At 34.9% G+C, this 23,695-nt stretch overlaps 4 protein-coding genes and 1 long non-coding RNA gene across 8 annotated transcripts; 3 read left to right on the top strand and 2 right to left on the bottom strand.

The window, feature by feature from the left end:
- Positions 1-554: 554 nt before the first annotated feature.
- Positions 555-5,944, top strand: Rab14 (RAS oncogene family member Rab14). Of its 2 annotated transcripts, XM_076807393.1 has the most exons (7): positions 556-949; positions 1,804-1,916; positions 2,440-2,566; positions 2,643-2,760; positions 2,916-3,034; positions 3,527-3,595; positions 4,334-5,944. In XM_076807393.1, exons 2-7 carry the CDS (start codon positions 1,811-1,813, stop codon positions 4,449-4,451), a joined length of 657 nt encoding a protein of 218 aa, XP_076663508.1. In that variant the 5' UTR covers positions 556-949; positions 1,804-1,810; the 3' UTR covers positions 4,452-5,944. The 2 variants fall into 2 exon arrangements, with proteins under 2 accessions (XP_076663509.1, XP_076663508.1); XM_076807394.1 differs by lacking the exon at positions 1,804-1,916 and having other exon boundaries at positions 555-949.
- A 294-nt stretch (positions 5,945-6,238) lies between these two features.
- LOC143366352 (uncharacterized) lies at positions 6,239-8,339 on the top strand. 2 transcript variants are annotated; one of them, XM_076807397.1, is made up of 3 exons: positions 6,239-6,683; positions 7,578-7,914; positions 8,031-8,339. In XM_076807397.1, exons 1-3 carry the CDS (start codon positions 6,622-6,624, stop codon positions 8,238-8,240), a joined length of 609 nt encoding a protein of 202 aa, XP_076663512.1. In that variant the 5' UTR covers positions 6,239-6,621; the 3' UTR covers positions 8,241-8,339. The 2 variants fall into 2 exon arrangements, with proteins under 2 accessions (XP_076663512.1, XP_076663510.1); XM_076807395.1 differs by lacking the exon at positions 6,239-6,683 and adding an exon at positions 6,777-7,418.
- A 136-nt stretch (positions 8,340-8,475) lies between these two features.
- Positions 8,476-13,955, bottom strand: LOC143366350 (uncharacterized protein C05D11.1). The gene is made up of 14 exons (XM_076807392.1): positions 13,678-13,955; positions 13,357-13,598; positions 13,082-13,250; positions 12,817-12,980; positions 11,832-12,350; positions 11,491-11,745; positions 11,243-11,416; positions 10,780-11,016; positions 10,515-10,695; positions 10,186-10,438; positions 9,923-10,109; positions 9,717-9,860; positions 8,878-9,188; positions 8,476-8,796 (listed from the first exon to the last, which is right to left on the bottom strand). Exons 1-14 carry the CDS (start codon positions 13,865-13,867, stop codon positions 8,736-8,738), a joined length of 3,087 nt encoding a protein of 1,028 aa, XP_076663507.1. The 5' UTR covers positions 13,868-13,955; the 3' UTR covers positions 8,476-8,735.
- Positions 13,956-15,513: 1,558 nt separating this feature from the next.
- Positions 15,514-19,432, top strand: LOC143379025 (uncharacterized). 2 transcript variants are annotated; one of them, XM_076831316.1, is made up of 7 exons: positions 15,514-16,084; positions 16,424-16,605; positions 18,298-18,408; positions 18,483-18,579; positions 18,740-18,787; positions 18,855-19,077; positions 19,149-19,432. In XM_076831316.1, exons 1-7 carry the CDS (start codon positions 15,750-15,752, stop codon positions 19,320-19,322), a joined length of 1,170 nt encoding a protein of 389 aa, XP_076687431.1. In that variant the 5' UTR covers positions 15,514-15,749; the 3' UTR covers positions 19,323-19,432. The 2 variants fall into 2 exon arrangements, with proteins under 2 accessions (XP_076687431.1, XP_076687432.1); XM_076831317.1 differs by having other exon boundaries at positions 15,515-16,084; positions 18,876-19,077; positions 19,149-19,427.
- LOC143365934 (uncharacterized) lies at positions 17,339-17,794 on the bottom strand. The gene is made up of 2 exons (XR_013084622.1): positions 17,677-17,794; positions 17,339-17,561 (listed from the first exon to the last, which is right to left on the bottom strand). It is a non-coding gene; the product is annotated as an uncharacterized LOC143365934 (long non-coding RNA).
- Positions 19,433-23,695: the final 4,263 nt, after the last annotated feature.

Genomic DNA, 23,695 nt, shown 5'->3' with positions numbered 1-23,695 from the left:
TATTCGAGAATATTCCTTCTTCCACAACTATTCTTAAATCGATGTTCGCTATTTTTAAAACAAATAGCACATTTCGTGTCTACGTAGCAATTTTACAATCACGTTATATTATAGAATATCATATAGAATAAATTAAAATCTAGCGCTATCACTTTAATTTCATGATAGCATAATCGATATTTAACAATGTTTTATCTTCATTTTTAAGCTGGTAATCACCACTGTCATCTATAGAATTACAACCAGAGTTAGGAACTATGGGGCCTAAGTAATGGAGGGGGAAACACCTACAGGAGCGGTGGTAATGTGTGCGCGAACTGACGCCAGCGCCAAGCCAGTCAAGTGGCCTCAACGCGAAGCGAACCACTGCCAACCAGCGTCGCCGAAAAAATAAATTGTCGACGCTGGTTGGCCGTGGCTGGCTTCGCGTTGGAGCCACTTGACTGGCTTGGCGCTGGCGTCAGTTCGCGCACACATTACCACCGCTCCTGTAGGTGTTTCCCCCTCCATTACTTAGGCCCCATAGTTCCTAACTCTGATTACAACCATTATGGTCAAATGATACCCACCTTTGTCCATTTATTCTGTAGTCTTACGAAGCTCTCTATTAAAAAACGTTCTGTTTGCAGCGCAACTTCTTTATTCTTAATTTATTCTAGAAATTCTGCCGCACCGTTGACGATTAAAGATCGAGTGCAGAAGTCAGTAGCTAGAACAGTTAGAAACCCAGTGACAGGTGGTTTGACGTTTATTCGCCGCCATCGTCATTAGCGACAGTGATCTGCCATATTGCGCGTGTTATAAAGAACTGTAATACGCTCGCGTTATTACGGTTGTTGCTTGTTCGTTCGGTGCAATAGCTTATTGTTTATGTAGCAACAACAATTCACAGAAATCCTTGCGATTTAACTTGCGGCAGAACATTTCACGGCAGAGAGCTCGCAAAACGGTGAGTGGGGCCTGCATTGTTGACATCGGAGACTTTTTTTTTTCTTCGTAGAACAGTTGTCATCAGGAAATCCAGCTTTGAATGCTTGCATTTACGAATCTAACGACTAACATCATCGTGCATTTTCGCATTGTAATTCCCAGCTGTCGTGACACTTTCCAGCGACAGTAAAGCGATACCATTATAAGCTGTTGTTACTTTATCATTATTCATTCGTTGAAAACTCCATCCTCCGATGGATATGCGAATACTGTTTCTATTCCATTATTTTGCTTCATAGGTCCACGTACGAATTTATAAAACATGATAATTCATAGAAATATCAATGATTAATATAATGTTAATTAATGTATGTAACTTTACAAGGAACTCATTGATCTTTTAAAGTGTCCATGGAATTCTTAAATTCTGTATAACTATAATAATATTCTGTTAGTAGAGAGGCATAATGTGATTGTTACAATAGTATTTAGCAGATGTATATGTTTCTACCACAGCCATGAATACATATGTTAATTTATTGCAGTATAACTGTCATGTTGTGACATTGTGGACTATATTGCGGCCTAATATGACCGGTCAATGCATACTGAATAAAAAATATTTATAGTAATTGTGTATGGTGCGCATATCACTTTAATGTTTTATAAACACGCGAGATACATTTTTCAATATACATGTTCAATAAATTTGATTATGAATATCACATTGATAGTTTATCACATTTTAACATGTCTGCATGCTTCCTATTCCATACATTTCATTTGTCATTCTGCTCGACATATTTCTGCCTAATCTAACGAAATTGTAATAAAGTTTTATGAAGATTATTCATTTTAGAATTTTTTTTACAGGTTCAAAATGTCAACCGGTCCTTATAATTACTCTTATATCTTTAAATATATCATTATAGGAGATATGGGGGTAGGAAAGTCTTGTTTATTGCATCAATTTACAGAAAAGAAATGTAAGTTGCTACATTAAATAAGCTAGGAACAGAATTTAGTTTTAATATTATACATACTTAATTCTTAGCCATACTTTGTCACGAGTATCTTAAAGGCTGTCGCCCATTATACCGAAGCGAAGCACAGCGACCAAAGCGAAATGTTCGTCAGCGCTGTTCTGTCATACGGGTGATGCGTAGTCGCTGCTGTTCTGTCATATGAGCGATGCGTGGTCGCCGCGCTTCGCTTCAAAATTACGACGCTTACGAATAAAATATATAAGCGTCATTGAAAATAATCCCTTTAAATAAATTAGATTTGCGTGTATATGTATTTTCCATATACCTACTTAATCCCGCTAATAGTGACCTTATATAATGTTAATTTATACAAAATAACAGCTTTTGTTCGCCGATCTGGAGACACCTTTTTTTGTTCGATTTAAGAGAAAGTATGATAGACGGTAGAATTTAAAATTAAACGAACTGATTTATTTCCGATACGCCGTCGCATAAGAACGTGGTAATTCATTTTATATTTTAGTTATGGCAGATTGCCCGCATACTATTGGCGTCGAGTTTGGAACAAGAATCATTGAAGTAGCAGGGCAGAAAATAAAGTTACAAATATGGGACACCGCTGGCCAAGAACGTTTTCGAGCAGTTACTAGGTATAAATGGGTGCTTTCGTTATCTGGATGTTCTAGCGTTCGATACAATGATGTGTAATATGTACATGTGCCGTAGGTCGTATTATCGAGGTGCGGCTGGAGCATTAATGGTCTATGACATTACTCGACGCTCGACTTATAATCATCTTAGCAGCTGGCTTACAGATACAAGGAATTTAACGAATCCAAGCACTGTATGCAAAATATGATATTTTACATAATGGTATTTACGTCTGTAAAGTGTAACTACATTGATGCGCAACTGTTGAATGATGTATTTCTTTATATTCTATGAGTAGTAGATTTGTGTTGCATTGGTAATGAAATACTTTACGCAGCATGTTTGCAGGTTATATTTTTAATTGGTAACAAAAGTGACTTGGAAGCTCAGCGGGACGTTACCTACGAAGAGGCGAAGCAATTTGCGGATGAGAACGGTCTCATGTTTGTCGAGGCCAGCGCGAAGACGTGAGTTACTTGTCGAATTAATAACTAATCGAAGTTGATTGTATGAATATTACACTGAGCTATCGCTTAAGTTATAAAACTAACAAAGTAATTGGTTCATTTTTTAAAATTACTGGTTAATGTAAATTTTTATAACACGTTCTCCATTAATTAGTTAATCGAATTATATCTTTACAACGACACGTTGGAAGTTTATATATCTTAATATATAAAGCAGAAAGCTTATATGTTTGTGTGTTTGTCTGTCGCCTAAAAACTTTTGAACAATAAACTGTGGGATCACGAAATGTGCCTCAGCTTATTATGTCTAACTAATCCAGATGAATGTGACCATTTAAAAAAAGAAAAAAATTTTTTTAAAAATTTCTTATAAAATCGGAATCTAAATTTCGGGCGAAGCCGAGTAGTAAAGCTAGTAAATTATATTTAAGGATCAATTAAGATAATTAAAAATGTTATACAGTAAAACTTATTTATTTTTTATATCATCAGAGGACATAATGTTGAAGAAGCTTTCTTGGAAACAGCAAAAAAAATATTCCAAAGTATACAAGACGGACGGTGAGTAAAATATATTTTTATCGTGCTGTATACAGGGTGTTACTCTAACTAGAGTCGATACTTTAAGGGGTGATTATATGCAGGGGAAAATAAGACGAAAATTAAGGGTCGAGAAAATTGACTTTGAATTTCAGTTAAATACTAATGTCGTGGGCGTAGCGAAGGTGAGGCAGGGGTGGGCGCTCCCCCTCCCCCTTGGCACTGGCAAAAAATAAATTTAATTGTAAAGTAATTCCGCATTAAATTCAAAATTCGGTTTTACTATTTATTGGAGGTGTGCGAGAACCAAAAAATGTCGGGTCGGGTCGGGACGAGAATTTTTCTCGGGATCGGGACGGGTTCCCGAGGGTTTCGGGATTCCCGAAAGTGTCCGGATTCGAATTATTAGGAGTGATTGATGTTTGTACTTCGAAAATGCCTCTGTTGAATGTGTGATGTCGTATTCATTAAACGGGTCCTTGGAATTTTCGGAAATTCCGACACTTTCGGGAGTCCCGACTCTCTCGAGAAACACGGACATTCTCTATTTAGCTGAAATTCAAAGTCAATTTTCTCGAAAACGAAGCCTTTACCGCAATTTCGTAACTCTTGATTCCCGTCTTATTTTCGCCTGTATAATCACCCCCTAGAGTATTGACTACAGGTAGAGCAACACCCTGTATATTGCGAAGGAATTTATTAATGTTGTTTCCTCTCATTTCGTGGATAATGTACACATGACAACTCGTTTGTTGACAGTTTGGATCTAAATGCAGCGGAATCTGGAGTTCAACACAATCCCAGTCAACCAGGTCGTACCAATCTTCAAGGAGTATCTAACGAACAACAGGGTGGCAAAGATTCCTGCTCCTGTTAGGTCTTTATTTGTTTGTATATAGATACACGGATTCATCGGTACTATTAATGCATATATGATTTATACTAAGTATAGCAAGCAAATAGTCTCTTGTCTTTATCCTTAACCTTTGATATGTCAGACCTACTTAACGAAAGATATCAATTCTTTTCTAATTAGAATTGATTTACAAAGATATGCTGTACGACGGCACAGCTCAGTATAAACATATACGTATAAATTGTATTAATAACTATAATTCTGTATTGGCATTGGGATCAACATCTCAATGTTACACAGCTTTTGTATGATTATTGTAATTTGCATATATTTTCTATAGGTCGTACATTTTGTTGCATAAAGAAATTAATTATTAGACAATATGTTGTACTCACAGACCTTACGGTATACGTGTACAAGGTGCATTGTACGAGATATTTACTTAAACACATGAAAATATGATAAATATGAATGTGACACGGTCAAATAAGATAAATATTTACCATTGTAAATTAAATTCGTGTAACGAGATTGGGCACGTCCGATCGTGTTTGTTATCTAATTTACAGTTTGGAAGCTGTTGTACTATAAACTTAGATACAAAAAGATTGTTGGTAACACACCGAAACTTCTAAATAGCATCAAAAAATTGTCATAAAATAGCGTAAATGAAACAAAATTAATATCGCCTCTATCGTTCCGTAATTGCAACCCTACTTTCATATTACATAGATCATAAAAATGTTTATCGTATAGTTATATTTTTCTTTCCGACTGGAAGAACTGTTTTGATTTTCAATATAATTGCTAATTCTGCAGTGTTTCCAATTTAATGATCAAAGAAAACAGACTTAATATATATTACTATTGCTGCTACTCTAAACATTACTTAGGGGAGTCTAAAACTCATTAGTTTTTTTTAGTAAGATATATTCTTGTGTATAATATTATATTATGTTGACCGGCATGGAGTTCATATTGCCAATACCGAAGTATTACGTTAATTTATATAATCCAAATTATGTGTTTCGTGATTTTATTCCCATTTTATATTCAGTTGTACAAAAGTGCTTAAGAAAGATATCACGGATTCTTTGCTGCTACTTTCTAATTAGCTCTAATCCTGTTTCTTTTTCTAAAGCAATAGTTTTACACGCAAACGAAGTGCAACAATGAATTTATTGAAAATTAATTATGATTAAGTGTAGTATTTAAATAAAGATCAATATATAGGGCAAATTAAATTAAAAGAATGCAACACATTGCTTTAGTCCAATTTTACTAACGCTTTTGGGGCCGTGTGAAGCAAGCGGTCGTCCCAATACATACATATCGTAAAATTTAAATACTCTGAAAACACCGAGGTGTTAGACAAAGGCAACATATTTTTTTTTAATTTGGCATATATTATTATTATTATTTAAACACATTTTGAGCTTTAATTACTCATCATCATACTTTCCACATCTTGTATATATAAATAATTCATGATTGAAATAAATATTTCTATCGCAGCTTTAACAGAATTATTATTTCCTCGTCCGAATACACAACAAGAATTTTAATTTCATTTTCAAAACTCTAGACGTTGAACTAAATCTTTTAGAACCGTTTTGAAGCGACAACTATTGTTCCCTGTTTCCCCAGTTTCGTAACAGTATAGACAGTATAGACGGACTTGAGTGATTAAACGTGATTCACGCGGAAAAGTTGTTAGTAGTCATGTTTCACGTAATTATCTCTATACGTATCGTGCACGCTTGTTTCATTATAACTTCGCATTACTGTGATAACACACAGAAACTCATTCTACTCGAATCTTTCAATATTTTCTGTATAATTTTCTTATGTCAATTTTTAAACCGACAGCAAATATATCGGGTTGCACAAAGTTTAGGACGTTCGACAGTAATAAATGGAATATTTCTAATTTTTATGAATTTGCAAATAAAACAATTCATAACTGCTTCGAATAGGGTATCAGTACGAACTTCAATTTATCGCGCGAATTTATTACATAAATGTAGTTCGAAAATATTGCGCGTGATTCTTGTGACTCAATCAGACGCAGTGTGTGTGTATATAGTAGGTATGGAAGTGCATGTCACTTCTCTAATAAATTAAATTGTGACTGAGACGACAGCGCACTTAAATTACATCGAGCTGTAACTTACTGATTTTATTCACAATAATGAGTTTCAAGTGCATTTGTTGTATTATTACAACTATTTCAATGTTTCATTCAATAATAGGGTGAGTTGTACCTTATAATTATATATACTTAATGTAATAATCGATATATTTTTGGTTTATTATTTTGGTTACAAAAACTGTTGCTTCAGGATATTGTATTCATACATAATATATATTTAATATTTTCTGCAATGATTTTTCTCTATTTTTCTACTATTGATAAATCTCCGCGTTGTATCGATTATGTTTACTGTACGATTGTGTATGATATGACAATCTTGAATATGCGCGTATAATGAAGACGACGACGCGACTACTATTCATTTTAAAAAGGATAATGTATGGATCAGAAAGTGTTTTCTTTTTTTTTCAAATACTAATAATTCATCAGTGAAATACAATAAATGAAATTATCGGTGGTAGCATTAAAAATAAGTGAAACACTTCCCTGTTAAAGAAAAATTTCCGCCTACTGTATATTACAATTAATTTATCTATTTTAAAGAATATCGTATGTTGTGTGAAGAATTCTTGCATATCTCGTGCTATATAACATTGTTATTAAAAAAACCTGTTATCACTCCGTATCATGCAACTATGTAAACACGTAGAAAATAACAAAATACGTAACTTGTTCTCTGTTTACGGTGAATATCTTCCGGTCTCGGGATAGTGAAAAGTATTATATTAACTAAAAATCATGATAACAGTACAATTTCTTCTCGCATTTCTTATTCGCGTTTACTATAACCTATTTGCAACTCCCGTTACTGCGTTGCCAAAATTGAGTAATTCGTAAGTTTTATTACTAATATTTGACAAAGTTGTTGTACATTAAAAGACATGTATTCATTTTATCTTCGAAATTTTCTACATGAAAAGATTTGAAAAATAATTATACGAAGTATTAAAACCGTTGCGATAAAATACATTTTTATTTATATAATTAATTAGGCACAAAGAGATACTTTATGACTTTACGACTATAGACAATGTGGATAATTGGACGGAAATATCCGATACAGTTAGGACAGTCGGAAAGTCGAAAGCTGCGTTGGTGTTGCAAACAACTCAAGTCTTTCAACATGCCATATTTTTCACTCTTTTGAATCCGCAAGCAAACGGTGCTGGCTTTGCAGGAGTACGAACAATGACGAATTCTGATTTATCTAGTTTTAAAAATATAGAGATTACTTGCAGAGGACAGGGTAATAATAGTCATTACAAAGTTGTCCTTAGGCACAAGGGTCTTCACTCGAACGAAGATGTAGAATACGAACAATTCTTTGTGGTAAATTTTAATATCTTATCTTAGATTGTTTAATGTCTAAGAGATTTATTTATCGCAAACAATTTATCAGTCATCTCCAGTTTCTTAACATTTATTAGAAATATATGTTAATGTAGGCACCAATGTCGAGTACCGAATTCTCGGTGTTAAGATTGCCTCTGGCGAATTTTAAACCATATTATCGTGGTCGAGAAGTACCTGCTGCAGAACCATTGGATACTGCACATATTACGATGCTTGGTTTACAAGTTTACGGCGGGGTTTATTCACCGATTAAACAAAAAGGTGTGTCAGCACTAGAAGTAAAAGATATTTCTGTATCATAATTCCTGTAGTAATGCTAATATTAAGGATTGAAAATAAATGTATATGTTGTTTATATGTATATTACTCACAGGCAATAATATTTATTTCAGTATTTTTAATTTAATCAATTGTATCCTTTTCCTATCATCCAGATATCTCTTATCGTATTTTACTGAATTTTAGTTATTTTTAACTTGTACTTTAAATATCGGGATCTCGTATAGGATGGAAGGCAGTGGGAAATTTATAAATACATTCAGTTTGCAAAAGTATTTAATTACTATAAAAGTAAATGCTTCTTCACTGCATTTTACAGTGGTATTCGTGATTAGACTTGATTACGCGTTAGTTTTTTTTATATTAATTACGATTCACGTCCGTGAATCTACAAGTATTTCTTAAATAAGTAACAATTGCAATAGCATTGTTTTTTAAGACAATGATTTCGGGGAAAAGAATATGCCGTAGATTTGCTGTGTAATAGATTTTAGTGAACAATTAACAGCACTTCGGAATTACCATTCATTTAGGTAACTTTCTTCAAGGGAGTTAAATAGTTTAAGATCGTGATTCAATCTGTAAACAAAATACGCACGAGTATTAACTTCGACGGCCGAAATAATGCCTAAAAGCTGTTATAAAAAATTATTTACTCACGTTTTGAATGCATCAGCTATTTCTGTGACTTTGGACGGGTGACAAACGACAGTTGTTTTGCATTCTTTTGGATCGAATAACGGTTTTAAGTACTGCGATGCTATGCGACTCATATCATCGATTGTCACCGCAGATATGCGACGTACCATTTGCTGAGTGTAATTATGCGGTACATTCTTAAAGTACAATAATAATGATTGGTTCACCAAGTCGCCCACGCTCTGTTCCTTTTCAATAATCTCAAATATTAAGGAAGATTTTGCTGATTCAAAAAATAATTTTTCCCATTTACTTTCAGAAGTATGAATTTCCTGTAATCGTGCAAATAAAAGATAAAGTACAATCGAAATAGAATACAAACATTTTTTGCAAACGCTATAAATTTAATTACTTATGCCAGTGTTTCCCAACCTTTTTCGAGTCGCAATTCCATCTTATAATATTCAAATAACCTGCGACCCCCCTCCACCCATATAAGATAAGGCAACATTTAATAGGGTAAAGAAAACGTTAAAAATAGGTATTTCAGAATATACATAATTCTAACTTAAGTTAGGACGACACCACGGTAATGGCCCGAAAAGTAAAGGTGTCTTTGGAAAATTTATTAAAAGCAAACTACGTAATGAATCTTTTTTAAACTTCCAGGACTTTTTACTGGACATTTAAGTTATACGAATATCTTTTTTTAAAATTTATTTAAAGCAGATTTATAAGCTGTACAGGACCAATAACTGAGGGCTGTGTTTCGGGTCATTACCGTGGCGACCCCCCAGAAAACAGTTCGCAACTCACAGATTGGGAATCACTGACTTATGATATAAAAAATATATACGTACTACGATTGACTTTGCTTCCTTGTATGCTGCTACGATATTCGTTGACCTATAAAATGTTAAATATAATAAGCCTTCGTTTGGATTTGGATAGATGTTATATCCATAGGAAAGACCTTGGCCTCTAATCAGTCTCCACATAGGACCCTTTAAAAGAGAAATAAGTTTTAAATAATATAAACATGTGATAGAGTTTATTGCTTACTCACTTCTAATTGTATCAAGTATTGTAAACAAACAAGTAGAGCAGCTAAATCTGGATTTTCGTAATCATTTATACATTGGCAGCTTTGACATAAAAACGAGGACTCTATGGCACCTAATCCCGTAACGCAGCCATTAATTGAGATTTCGTTCGGAGAATTCATCAATGCCGAATCAGGAGTAACTTCAAGCCTGTGTAATTAAAATATATATTTGAAATTTATACGTCGATGCCGGTGTATATTTAAGTATCAAAAGTAATATGTACTTAGTTTTGCTTGTTGCGTTCAATTCCGAGAAGTGATTGTTCCATGCACTATAAACATTTGGTACTTGAACAGTTAATTTATCCACGTTAGTCGCCATGTACAGTGTCATACTTTCAGGCATTGTTAAACATTTTCTAACAGATTCGATTTCTGCTACAACTTCCTTCTGCCCTTTCTCGTCATTCAAGCGGTCCAAGACGCTATTAAGGAATTTCTGTTGTCGTAGCATACTTGACGTAAACTGATTGCTATCTAAAAGTTGAAGATCATATTAACAATAACCTTTATAAAAATACTACGAAACCCCTTAAAATGTTGATATTTTTACCTTTTTTATACAGTAATCCTTTCATTAAATCACCAACGACTTTATTCCCTCTTCTTTTAACCTGAGCAACATCGTTTACCATTTTTGCGGCTATTATTTTTAATCTGTCGGGCTTTAGTTCAGTTTCATATAAAAGCTCCTTCATCCACTGAACGCCTTTCTCATATTTTTCCATTTCGAGCTAAGTAACGGAAATATTCGTTTGAGAAGAATAAGCAGTAGTAAAAGTAGAATTTGGTAGAAAAATGTATAATGTATGTATTACATGAAGCATCAAATAGGCACTATAACAGTATGATCCGCACGAAAATTTTGAAGGTTTACCAATTCCAATATTAGTATTGCTTGAGACAGTATCTGCTTCTAATTCAGTCACTACTTCTTCGTATGGAATAAGTTGATTATTTCGCTTTACTGGACACACCGTAATAACTTCTAGTAATAAGGGAATGTAAGGCCTTAGCTCTCTTTTCACAGACGATGTATTCATTGTAATACACATCTAAAAAAGATTAAATGCATAATTAAACAATTGATAAATACCACTTTGCGTCCGGCGGGATTCAAAGCGCAATGTGAATGCCTCCGTAGCAGAGTTGGGCATTATTCGAATAGATTTTTATTTCGAATAATGCCCAACTCTGCTCCGTAGTATTACAACCGCCGTCCGCAATGTGTGAAGTGGTCTATTTCAAATATGTACGATTAAATAATGGACTGATATGTACATAAATAAAATTTGTGTTAACATGGTCCAGGTACGTATAAAATGGCAATTCCGACACATTAAATTTAAAATGTTGTTCCGCAGTGTCTGTTGTATAACTTTTAATGTAGTGAAAGTTAATAAGATCAGTGGATGGTATGGGTACAGAACTTAACATTTCATCAGGCACTGGTATCTGAAACATGTAAAACCGAAATACTAAACAAGTAAATAAATACTTATATAGGTGGACAGAGAAGCGATGCATACCTCATTTTTAGCAATTGCTTCCTGCAGCTCTTTCTCCTTCCTTTGTAGACCTTCCTCACCTAAATCTTCAATTTGTTTAGTCACGCGTTCCGTTTCTTTCTCGCCTAATTCTTGTCTCTTTTCCAAACTGGGAATTCCTTTAACGAGCACGAACGGAGAATCAAGGAAGTATTTTTTTAAGAGATTTAGCCAATAAGATTCTGCTTCAGTTTCCAAGTTTTTAAGATCTCTAATCTGATTTGATCTTTGATCTAACTAAAATTCAAGAATTAAGAAGGCGTTATTATAGTACAAATACTCTCGAATGAGAAATCCCGTGACACATCCTATAAATTACTTACATCTTCTTTGGTATTGCCATAAAGCGCATAGCCAAAGATCATGTACGCTATCGTATCGTGAGGATCATTTTCCAAGCTGCTCAAGGTTTCGAGAATACGTCTGTGAACGACTCTTTTCATTCGTTTCATATCAATACCTTTCGCGTGTACGTCATTTAACGTCTTTACTAGCTGATCCTTTATTAACGAAATTTTTAACTTTGGTACACTCGTCAATTCAAGGTAGAGGAGAGACACTGAGTATTCGCAACAACAATAAGCGACATTACTAGCATATGGATCATCAATTTCAACAAGCTCTTTTTGCAGTGGGCTGACCGATGTGTCTGTGAGATATTTTAGAAGTAAAGTACAACCAAGGAGGTCATATATTTCGTGAACAGCGGATGGCCCTTGCCAAGCAACATCTACTATTCCATTATCTTCATCATCGCAAGGATAATACACGTCTAAGTCGACAGTTTTAGTAAGCCGTGGAACCGGACTTTGCCAAGGTCTTTTGAATAAACCTCTACTCCCCTGAAATATACATAATGTAATTCTGATTTTGTTATACAAGCAATTAGAGATTAACACTTTGCGGTCTACCAATGGCACTCGGCTGCCACGTGGTTTATCAGTATAAGAAAAAAGTAATTAAGTGCCACATATCAATGTGCAGATTGTATAAAAAGTGATGGACTATTTAATAATTCTTTGCGTCGAAACAATGCGTTCGCGGCACATAATTTCTTTCGAACTCTTTTTCGTCTCATGGAGTAGAGCACGTTGATGTGAAAAACACTTTCTCATTAATTTTCAACGATACAATAATTTTGCGACAAATTTTTTTTACAAATTTCCATCGATTAAGAGATGTAGATTCACCCCTGCAAGCGGTGTCCATAATTTTTTATACACCCTGCATATAAACAAGATAGAACTACGCATAATCTGAACTGCAGACCGCAATATGTTGAAGCATAAAAAGATGTAGTTTGCGTACTTTTGACATTATCTTCTTTTCTAAAGATTGTAATGCTTTAAATACATCGGCATGTTTGATTTGCCCAGCTATTACCAGTGTCAAATTTTCTGGCCTGTAAAATTCCTTATGATATTGCCTGACCTTTTCATTAGTGGTACTTTCTCTTAGATTCTTTAACGCTCCTACAGGAAAAGTAACAATTCTTTAATACCAAAGTAACGTTTCATTTAATATTTAATTTTAATAGAAAAGAAACTGTTCCATTTAGAGAATAATGTTTTACCTCCAGTGATGGACTTGTAACCACATTGTCCAGGGAACATTGCTCGAAATAGTTCTATGTATACCAAATATTCTCCTATGTTTTCTTTGCCTTGCATCTCGCAGTAAACCACGCCCGCATCTTCACCTTTACCACTAATATGATGCACTTCTGTGAGAAAACCTGAATCCTATAAGAATATGCACCAGAATAATTTTAATAATTGGCATATGGCATTAAAGAACAGAAACTTATGGCTTCTTCTCCGTGATATATAAGTGATTATATTATTATACCGTAAGTGTTGGATAAAGAATATGTTCGAGGTACACGGGCATTAGGGACAAAAATCCCTCGCTACCAGCAGTTGTCATGGTATAAAAAGTACAATCGACTTGCGTCGATGCATTGGTGCCAGATGCCAGACATCTGTTAGCCCACAAATCTAAAACACCTTTATACGGATAGTCTTCGCTTCCCAAGAAGATAAGGTGTTCCAATGTGTGAGGCAGCCCATCATCGTCGTGTGCTTCGGTACCTAAGTTTCGAACACGTTATATTGAAACAGACGCTCACATCTGAAGGAAAATGGCAGGTATAAAGATAAAGGATCCTACCAAGGCAAAAATAGCCACAAACAACAGGTCCTTCAACTTCTGCTATACAAACTGTAATTCCGGTGTTTGTAGATTTATAAATATGTATTGGTACTGTATCGTTAGTTTTCATTGAATATACAAGTTCGAATGCTCCCATATTTCCCCTCGGTGAATTATCAACAGGCGGCATGGTACAATCAGCTTTCATCCAACTTTCGGTGATACTTCAAAAAAAGCATCAAATACTTGGATTTAAAAGTTTGAAGACATGTAGCTTATTACAGAAAACAATCGAAAAATTGTTTTTAACTTGTCAAGGGGGCGTTGAAGGCAATAACATAGTAGAGACACTATTACAGTGTCTCTATAACATAGTTATACATTGAATATTCCAGATACAAAATATTTTTATTAATATTGCATTCCAGAATGTTATTTAACATATAGCCCTTTAATTAGAAGTAGGGAATGTCTGATTAGGGGGGTGGGGGAAGGTAGTGAAGGGGATGAAAAATTGAACACAAAGAATAATGGTGATATATTTGTAGAACGTTTATTGCAGATACAATTGTTATATTATTCTGAAATTATAAAATTTTATATTACATTGTATTAAATAAACTAAATAATCTAGTTTATTGATATACAAATTAGCGTGCAAGTTAATGGGTATTTATAGCGAATTCGGTAACTCGCATTGACTAGTGATCCTCTAGGAAATGATCGGAACAACGTTTATCGTCGCTGATTGGTTGTCGCGATTTTGGAGCAAAAGCGGAAGTAGACAGAGAAAGAAACTGTAAAAAAGAAAGAGACAGAAATACTGATAGAAAGAGAGAGAGAAATACTGATAGAAAGAGATAAATATGTTTATTTCCGGTTTTGCTCCAAGATGGCTGCGGTTATACCGATCGCTCCCTAGAGGATCACTAGTATTGAATCTGCACTGGTGTCAAAAAATGACTTGGATTGGTTGATTTTTATAGAGCTATCTTGGTTTCAACCAGAAACAACCAATCCAAGTCATTTTCTTGCATCAGAGCAAACTGCAGAGTGTCGCGCGATTCCGTGGGGAATTTTAAATTGAACGGCGGGTCCGTGCCCGTGGAGCGCTGAGAACTCAGCTCACCAGTTGCGCGGGAATTTCAATGAAGGAAAGAAATGGAATGAAACACTTTCTGGATAATTCCTAAGATTGGATTTTAATGGATAGCTCGATGTTGGCTGTATTGCTAACAAGTTCGATCTGCCGTTTCTACAAAGTCGCTCCTCGCTTGTGCCTCATTGTGCCCTCTGAGCGCCCTACTCCTCTGACTCCGGGGTATCTTTCGAAGTTCCTCCTCAGGTCCTTTCGTCCAACTAAACGATTAATTAATACTTCAAAAATAGCCGAAAACAATTGAGGCAGTGAGAGCAACAACGGACTAACCTCCACATTTTTTTCGAAATTGAATTAGTACTAATAATGTATTCCAATAGGATCTACTAACCATATAAAATTGGAAAAAACAATTCAGTGTGGTTTAGTCCGTTGTTGCTCTCACTGCCTCAATTATGTTCGAAACTGACGAGAAATCACTAAAATTTCAAAATTATGGCACGGGTTCTAACTCAAATGTGGCACGGGTTCCTGTTGTCCAATCACTTTGAAATTTTGCATATATTATTTTCTTATCAAGTATCACAATTTAGGGAGGTGCGAACAAAAAAAACGGATGTTGTAAAATAAGGACCACCCTATTGTACAAACATCGATATATGCAGTTATCGATAAATATCGCGCATCACTATGTACTTTGACTGCAGTTGGCTGCTGCATTCGGGGTAGTGAGCACTTGTTGGCACGTGTGCGCGGCATTTTCTTCTTAAAGTTTATAAATAATACTCATACATTTAATTCTTATGCTTCTATTTGTTGTTTATTCTGTTAATTGCTCATCATTTTTCTGCGCAATAACAAGTTAATTTCTTTTATATCAATTCGGCATAAAGTACAAACCTATTCAAATTTTGCGTTTGGCTAACCAAGTAGGAAATTCGTTGATACCGGATACATAATATAATCTATCTTTGCTACGTTGTATATAGAAATGAAACGGAATACATCGAGGAATTCGGATTGTGATGAAAAACCTAAGCCCTCGGGTAATGAAGATAGTGACGCGGTTCTACGCGCAAGAACGGAAGAGGAGAGGCAACGGCGTAGACGCGAATGGATGATCGAACAAGAAAAAATGATCAGGCATAATAGACTGAAAAGAAAAATGGCTTTGGAGTATGAGATACGACGTGCTCGTAATATGGGCTTACCACTTCCCGAAGGAAGATGCAACAGACCCCGTAGGAGTAGAAGCGAATCTCCACCTAGTCGGCATAGAAGAACTTCTGAGCATTATACACCCAAAGTTACTGTGCTTTCTAAAAAGTAAGTATAAACTGTCTTTAATTATTAACTGTTGAAGTAGACGCAGTGCCCCATTCTGGAGAATTTCATAGACAAAGATCAATTTTAACATTTCATCGTCGGGTAGTGGAATTTCCTGTCTTATATGTTTTTGGTTGTATCCAGAAAAGTTCACTGGTGAAGTGTTAACTTGTATTTGTATAAAATATCAAATTTAGTTGATATAATTTTTCAAAATAGTGTTATATTATAAATTCAATACAATATGTTTCAAGAAGTAATGAAAATGTTAAATTGCAGTACGTGTAAAGAACAAACCTATTAAATCATATATACCAATAATATTATTCTACACTTTAGGTTTGAAACATCAAGTGGTACAACGCCCCTATTTAAAGGACCTGAAAGCACAAAAACTAGTCCAACAGAACTTCACAAAATCAAAGTAGATATTCATAGAAACATTCCTGGAAGAGCAGCTACCAATGAACTTAAGCGAGATATACCCAACAAGGAAGATGTGGTGCTTAAAAGAAGAGCGGGTAACATGTTGCTTTTTTACCTGAATTTCTTAAGAATTTTGCCTACATTCAGCGAACGAGTACCACAAAGGACAATAAGCTCAACGCGGAAGATGACTCTGGGGTTTTCTAGAAATCATGATCAACAAATTGAAGTTTGACAACATTGTATGCTTTCTAATGTAAAAATGTCTCTTCTCTGTGAGGCATTACTTTCCATTTTCTAGAATCCATTCAGTTTCTGTTTAATTGTATTATCGAAGTCTAGATAAATATTTCTATGTTTTTACTTAACCAAATGCTACATTTGAAGAATGGCATCCTCGTCACCGATTTGTACAGTCATGAAGATTCCAGACTTTATGCTCATACTGCGTCCCCTGTAATCAAGAATTTTCTCAACTTTGTTCATCAAGTTAATAACGTATTTTTGATTCGTCCAGGATATAGCAAATTTGGATTACAACGTTGGATCACTGTATTGATCTCATAATGTGCAATATGTAAGCACAATTTTTTTCATTGACTGTTTTAAGATTGCTATGCTTAACGTATCTCTTGCTTGTTGCTTTATGTACAGTATTTTTTTTCTTACGAGTTTGCACAATGAATTATGCTTCAGATATATTAACTATTAATGAATATAATATGTTTTAGTATAAATTAATTTTTCTCCCAAAAACGTAGTTCAAACACGTTTTGTGCATTCTCCTTGTGTCCTGGTTTTGGGAATGTGTGCATGTCCAAATAAGTGTTTTTTTTTTTAAATGCTTTATTTACTAAACGCAGACCAACTGGAAGATTTTCGCGTCTTGGAAGATGTTTTCAATCTTGACATTCAACAACTGATGAGGCATGGTGAAACATTAAATATTAGGCTCCAACACTGGAAGGAACGAAATCAGAAATTAAATCTTAGAATTTTTTCAAATTTTTGCATAGTGTGGTATTTCTTATTCTTATTCATCTTTTATTTGCTTGCATTAAATAAATAACTACAATTGGAAATAGGTTCTTTTTGAATTTTAAAGTATGAGTACTCGTAGACTTAATTTAGTTGGAATTTAAAAGTAGAATAATTTAGCGGAAGACTATATTGTGGAATCATGAATCTTCTACACACAAATTAAACTACTTTATTTGAATTATGCTGAAAGGCGTATCGATATGTTTATATTTTTGTAATAAATTCGTAATAGACAATGAGTAACATTCCAAGAATTTAGCTACATTCTTTTTAAAAATTATTTAATGTGATTTGTATACGCTATGTGAAAAAGAAAAAAATATTATACTATAAATTAAAAATTATCAGTTGCTACAAAATACTTAGAGTTAGAGTTTTATTAAACTAATGTCATCATAATAATTAAAATTTAAAAAAATAAATTTCTCTTAATATATCTGCCACTCAAAAAAATTGTAAGCCATTTTTAATTATGTAAAGTACTCTGTATTTATGAGGATGACAAATAAATTTATACATACTTTTAGTATATAAAATCATATAAATTAACAACAATTTATTTAACTAATTTGAAATTGACAATACGCAATGACTTGGCTTACAGTTATTCAAAGCGAGTCAGTTTATCTGAGCAGCGACGTTAATATCTTCAAGATCTGTCACAGTTGCTAGTATTGCTTAAATGCTTTCCCGATTTTTACATACGATTGCTTTTCTATTATTAAATTTACTAAACTTAACTGTAGGAGAGGGATCCAAGCCAATATTTGATAGAGAAGAAATAAAGAGAGTAATAAGTGAAACAGAAGTAGTTGAGGAACATCGGACTGTCGTAACTGTGAATTTGGAAAATTCAGGTATGTTTATTGTTTCAAATTGCTATGATTTGTTACAACTTCTGTTTCGCAAATATGGATATTTTAATGTTTAGAAAACAAGTCGGGAACGTTGAAAAGGCATTCGGCATCCTTGAGTCTTACAAGAATCCGAAGTCACAGTCCTAGGCGCAGGTCGCCCCATCACCGCAGGTTCGTGCTTGGATTTTACACAAAGTATTGCAATATAAACATAAGTTAAACATAAGTGTAAACAATGTACAAAAACTTGCTATTTTAAATGTGTTAATGTAGAATCTGAAATTGTTTAGGTAATTAAATTTTTTTTACTAATTTGTTTACCCTCTTTCAGGTATGACGATTCTAAGCATGGAGATGAAGGAAGTTACAGAAGTGATAGGTAAAAGCTATTATTACACTTTCATGTATCTGCGTTCATTACATTTCTTCGAATTGTATTTCACCAGACTATTACATTATTTACATAGGAAGAAAGATCATAGTAGAGAGCGGAAAGATGGTGACAGATCTTACCGAGATCATCGAGAGCGGCCCAGAGATCATTCTCGAAACAGGAGGAAAACTGATAAATCCAGAGACAGTCCATGGGAGAGAAGAAAAAGAAATAGGTCTAGGGAACCAAGTATACAACACTACATTGAACCAATTCCTGTTCCTATTTATTATGGAGTAGGTACTTTATTTACATAAAAATACGATAATTCAGACATGATATAAAACTCATTCATTTCTTTGCTCAGAATTTTCCACCGAGATCGATAATGGTTGGACCGAATTCGTTGGTCCCAATTCGAGGACAAGTTCCTCTTGGAGTTAATAGACATCCTGCTATCATGGGACCGTTAAGACCGTTTCCACCACGATTTATTCCCCTAGATATGTATAGATTACCGCCACGTGGATATTTAAGTTGACATTGTAAATTTTAATACATAAAAGGGAAATTATTTTGGTAGTGATAATTTTGAAGTTTTTCTTTATTACAAACATATTTACTATTATTGTTATTAAACATATATACAATCATTAAATTAAAGATTTGGTTCTGCCACTTGACAATTTCCTGAAGTTACCGGTGAGGCTCGACTAGTCGTCTAGAAATCTAGCGATGTTCATCATTTTTCATCATGTATGTAAGCTGTTCGTGGGACGTTCGGGACGTCTGAACGATTGCGACGGACGTCTTTGAGACGTCTCTGTGCTATGTGGGTTAACTACTGATTTACCTATGTATGACTTGCAACTTTTGTCCTGCTAGATCTAGATTGTTAATGGAGAGACCACTGTGCGTCGCGAGGTAGTTCCTGTAATATTTAAATAAAGTGAGCACTGAGAAAGCGCTATTTAGTTTCTTAATTCTTCTGCGTTCCAGTAGAATGAGATACGCACCTCCTGATATATATATATACAGAGGAGCCCACGGATGAACAATTTTAATTTTGGCGGTATAATGGTAATCTCGGATAGGCTGCGCCATGTTACCAAAAGTCGTGATTGGTCAGGATTGTACTGGATTACCGCCAGTCTCGTGTGTTGCGTTAGTTGCTTAGTGTAGGTCTCGAGCTGTCTCGAACACGCCGAGCTGAACCGTCGCAGTGTACAGGTTCAACGCAGAGCAAGAAATTGAAAGTGTTGTACCTAGAAGTTTAGGAAGAATTCCAGCATCTTCTAAACACCAAGAAGAGATACGTAATTATGAACAATTATAATTTCAAATTATCTCCTTCGCCGGAAATCGGTATATAAGACATGCTGCAGACGAGCGAGTTTTGTCGCGCGGGCATTTCTGTCGTGTAAGACTAATAAAAGAATAAAACGCAGGAGATAACGTTTGAAATGTTATATTTCTCGGATAAAGTATAACGATGCGTCGTCGTCGTCGTCGTCAACGCGATACATTCACGAATGATTCTCGGCATCACAGTCGCCGAAAGCCTGTCTTGTGCAGGGCACGACGCAGATCTCGGAAAGACTTGGTCTATAACACCCTTAAGTGTCGATTTTTCAATGCCTAAGTTGACGACCGCTACATGACCGTTTGGGAACTCGCTCGTCTGTCTCGGGCCTAAGGTTATCCCCTGTAATTTCTATCCTATCTTGTTGAAAATTGTACCAATGGATTAGTGAAGTTTTCCCGACGGAAATAACCGGTAACATGACATACATGGCAATAGTTTTAATAATAATCAATTTGAATATACTTATATTATCCTGAATAATGATCAGAGCAAGACGTATGAATTACGACATTGTTGTTAAAACTAGCCCCATTTGCTGTATTTTGGCTCATTATTGGTACTATTTCCAAAAAGATGGAACGAAAATCATAGAAATTGAAATTTTCATGATAGGATGATACTAAATACATATTGCGACCCGATATCGCCCGTTTAACGCTTTTGACGAGAAATCTCGCGATCCCGTACCGGCCGTTCGCTCATGTAAACAAAATATTTGCGTCGTGTCTCTTGTCCTCCGAGACCTGTTTCTTTATAATGTATTTCTATACGTTATTCAGTCGGGTATCGCATGTTGTACGCCGTATGTTGATAAATATTGAAGTCGTAATCAGTGACGGATTTAAGAAAAATGCCACAGGTGGCAAACGTTTTGAGGGGCAAAATTTGTATTTGAATGAAAATTTCAGAATGACGAATAAAACTTAAAAAAAATTATCCGTCATGTGTTTTATAAAGATTCCTCGGATTAACTTTATTCGACGCACGACAAATAATTTCATTATTCGATGAATAAAGTTAATTCTTTTATTCGCAGAGCGTTTCAACTTCAGCTTCGAAGACAGTTTTCAACTTCAACTTTATCCTTAACTTTATTCAACGTGGAATAATTTTCTTTCGCGCGTTCGAGGCGCCGTGACCCGGGGAGCTGAAGCTTGGTGCGTCGCGTTACAATGATTACTCATTCTATCTCTGAAGTAGTTGACTCAATAATCCTTATTGTTAGTCATTGAGCTCCCACGGCTATTCAACATACGAAATATTAATATTACCCTAAAATTGTTAAAAAAAAGATATCTATGTTATATAAAATTCATGCAACTTTCTCACTGTTCGAATATTTTTGCGATGTTAAATTTCGACATTAGATTAACACTTATTACGCAAAAAAACTGTGGTTTGAATAATGAAAATTTATGTTCCTACTAACTACAATAATTATTGTAATGTATTAAAAAACAATCAATTTAATAACATTATTATAAACAAATAGTTAGCGCAATAATCTCTCACACACCATGGTGTCCTGATATATTAATGCATGTCACTGTATGTCGTGTTTTGCCTTATTGGTACTATTTTCAACAAGATATGATGAAAATTATGAAGATTGAAATTAAATTCTCAACGAATAAATTTATTCATCCGTTGAGCGTCGAACAAAGATAAATCCGAGTTATTTTTATTCGACGCATGATGAATGATTTTTTTATTTTTCATTCGTTACTTGAAATTTTTATTTAAATAAAGATTTTGCCCATCTCTGGTCTTCAGCCATTAGAATTTTACCAAATCATTCATCGACACCTTGACCTTGCCTGGCCACGTGAAGTATTTGACTTCCAGGCTGCGGACATCTAGGCAAATGTCTAGATGTTATATTTTATCTTCACATTATTAAAATGTCTGTGATTATTACAAAGCACCTTTGTGTACTTGCAGCTCATTTTGATTTCACATCTTCTTTTATATTGTAATTATTATTATCTTCTATTTTTTATTTATTTATTTTATAATACTCTTTCCCCCCCTTGACTTTTTCATGTACTTAGCGTAATTTTTTTACTTTTTTGAAGTTTTTTATGGGTATTAACGATTACAGAAAATAATGTGTTATTAATTACACAATTACATGTTAATCCTAATTTGTAATTAGATTACATTTTGCCCCCCGTCGATTTTCTCTGGGTCTACTTATCTATTTCTCTTCCCTCCCGTGGATTATTCTTTGGATGTCTCCTGGCATTGAAAAGAGCCTCTCTCTGTAGGCTTGGGAAGCATTTATTCCCAAGAAATTTATAACGGGAGCCAACTTTGAGAAACGAAATGCACCCCCCCCCCCCCCACACCAATTTAAAACGCAGGTTTCCGATGGTACAACTGTCTCTCCCATATATGTTGTGATTTCTTGATTAATACATGTATGTTGTTAATAACAACTTGTTATTAGCTTCTTGCTTTTCCTTAGCAATTTATGTTGCCTCGAGATACTCGGTCGCAACTAAATGCAATAAAAAACTAATATCTTCTAAAATAATTTCCCTTTTATGTACTAAAATTTACAATGTCAACTTAAATATCTACACGGCGATAATCTATACATACATATCTAGGGGAATAAATCGTGGTGGAAACAGTCTTAACGGTCCCATCCAATGGGCCATCATAGGAGGATGTCTATTAACTCCAAAAGGAACTTGGACCCGAGTACATTTTGCGATGGTTTGTTTATTACTTGGCAATGCTAGATTATTAGTTAAAACTCTACGTTTCGTTACAAATTGATTGGCCCTTTCCTTACATGAAGATTTCTAACGAATCCCCACTCATTTTTGGGACTATATAAACCCTTTGGTTTCTACCCTCTTCGGTTCAAAGCTATATTCACGCGTAGAGTCACGTCGTGTCACGCTCGTACAGAGTTGGTTAAATCTGGTAAGATCGGGCTAGAGTCCCCGTCAGAATCATAGTTAACCTCATAGAATCCGCGAGTCCAGTTTATATTCTATTTGGCACATTGAAATAGCCACTCTTACGCCCCGCATCGCCAGTGCGTCAACACCGTGCAATTTAGTGATAACTTACACAATTTACTTAATTAACTAACCGCGACACTTACATTTGTACAATAATTGATTATTGAATATACGAATGGTGTTCACGTGTAAATCGAGTAGATTCGTTAAACCCATCTTTTACCCAGCGATCCTTATAATATTAGTAGCACATACCCACCGATACAACTTTACCGCTCGAGTTGTATCAAACTTTAATTAAGAGTTACGAGGCGTCACTAACATTTCCCGCGACTCCCTGATTTCGCATCAGGTTCGTTCGCATCCAACACCAAAACAAGGAATCTTCTCTAACCCAGTGGCTTCCCGATTCCGCATCGGGTTCGTCCACGTTTAACCCTCCTGCGGCTCCCCGGTTTCGTATCAGGTTCGTCCTCGTTTCCGATAATCCTAGCGGCTCCCTGATTTCGCATCAGGTTCGTCCACCCTCTAACTAACAAACCCATAAACCGTATTCCTTGAGAAATACCCTTC

Source organism: Andrena cerasifolii, chromosome 2 (assembly GCF_050908995.1).
Source record: "Andrena cerasifolii isolate SP2316 chromosome 2, iyAndCera1_principal, whole genome shotgun sequence".
Lineage (NCBI taxonomy): Eukaryota > Metazoa > Arthropoda > Insecta > Hymenoptera > Andrenidae > Andrena > Andrena cerasifolii.
The sequence above is the reverse complement of the archived record's forward strand: the minus strand, read 5'-3'. Positions and strand labels throughout refer to the sequence as shown.

Bases quoted from the DNA above. Each gene is read 5' to 3' on its own strand.
- Rab14 (XM_076807393.1), top strand. From the start codon at position 1,811: ATGTCAACCGGTCCTTATAATTACTCTTATATCTTTAAATATATCATT. The intron at 1,917-2,439 runs GTAAGTTGCTAC...TTTATATTTTAG, and splicing joins TCAATTTACAGAAAAGAAAT to TTATGGCAGATTGCCCGCAT. The intron at 3,596-4,333 runs GTGAGTAAAATA...GTTTGTTGACAG, and splicing joins CAAAGTATACAAGACGGACG to TTTGGATCTAAATGCAGCGG.
- LOC143366352 (XM_076807395.1), top strand. From the start codon at position 7,324: ATGATAACAGTACAATTTCTTCTCGCATTTCTTATTCGCGTTTACTAT. The intron at 7,419-7,577 runs GTAAGTTTTATT...ATAATTAATTAG, and splicing joins TTGCCAAAATTGAGTAATTC to GCACAAAGAGATACTTTATG. The intron at 7,915-8,030 runs GTAAATTTTAAT...ATGTTAATGTAG, and splicing joins AATACGAACAATTCTTTGTG to GCACCAATGTCGAGTACCGA.
- LOC143366350 (XM_076807392.1), bottom strand. From the start codon at position 13,867: ATGAAAGCTGATTGTACCATGCCGCCTGTTGATAATTCACCGAGGGGA. The intron at 11,417-11,490 runs GTATGCATCGCT...TACATGTTTCAG, and splicing joins AAGCAATTGCTAAAAATGAG to ATACCAGTGCCTGATGAAAT. The intron at 9,861-9,922 runs GTGAGTAAGCAA...TCTCTTTTAAAG, and splicing joins AATACTTGATACAATTAGAA to GGTCCTATGTGGAGACTGAT.
- LOC143379025 (XM_076831316.1), top strand. From the start codon at position 15,750: ATGAAACGGAATACATCGAGGAATTCGGATTGTGATGAAAAACCTAAG. The intron at 16,085-16,423 runs GTAAGTATAAAC...TCTACACTTTAG, and splicing joins GTTACTGTGCTTTCTAAAAA to GTTTGAAACATCAAGTGGTA. The intron at 18,580-18,739 runs GTTCGTGCTTGG...ACCCTCTTTCAG, and splicing joins AGGTCGCCCCATCACCGCAG to GTATGACGATTCTAAGCATG.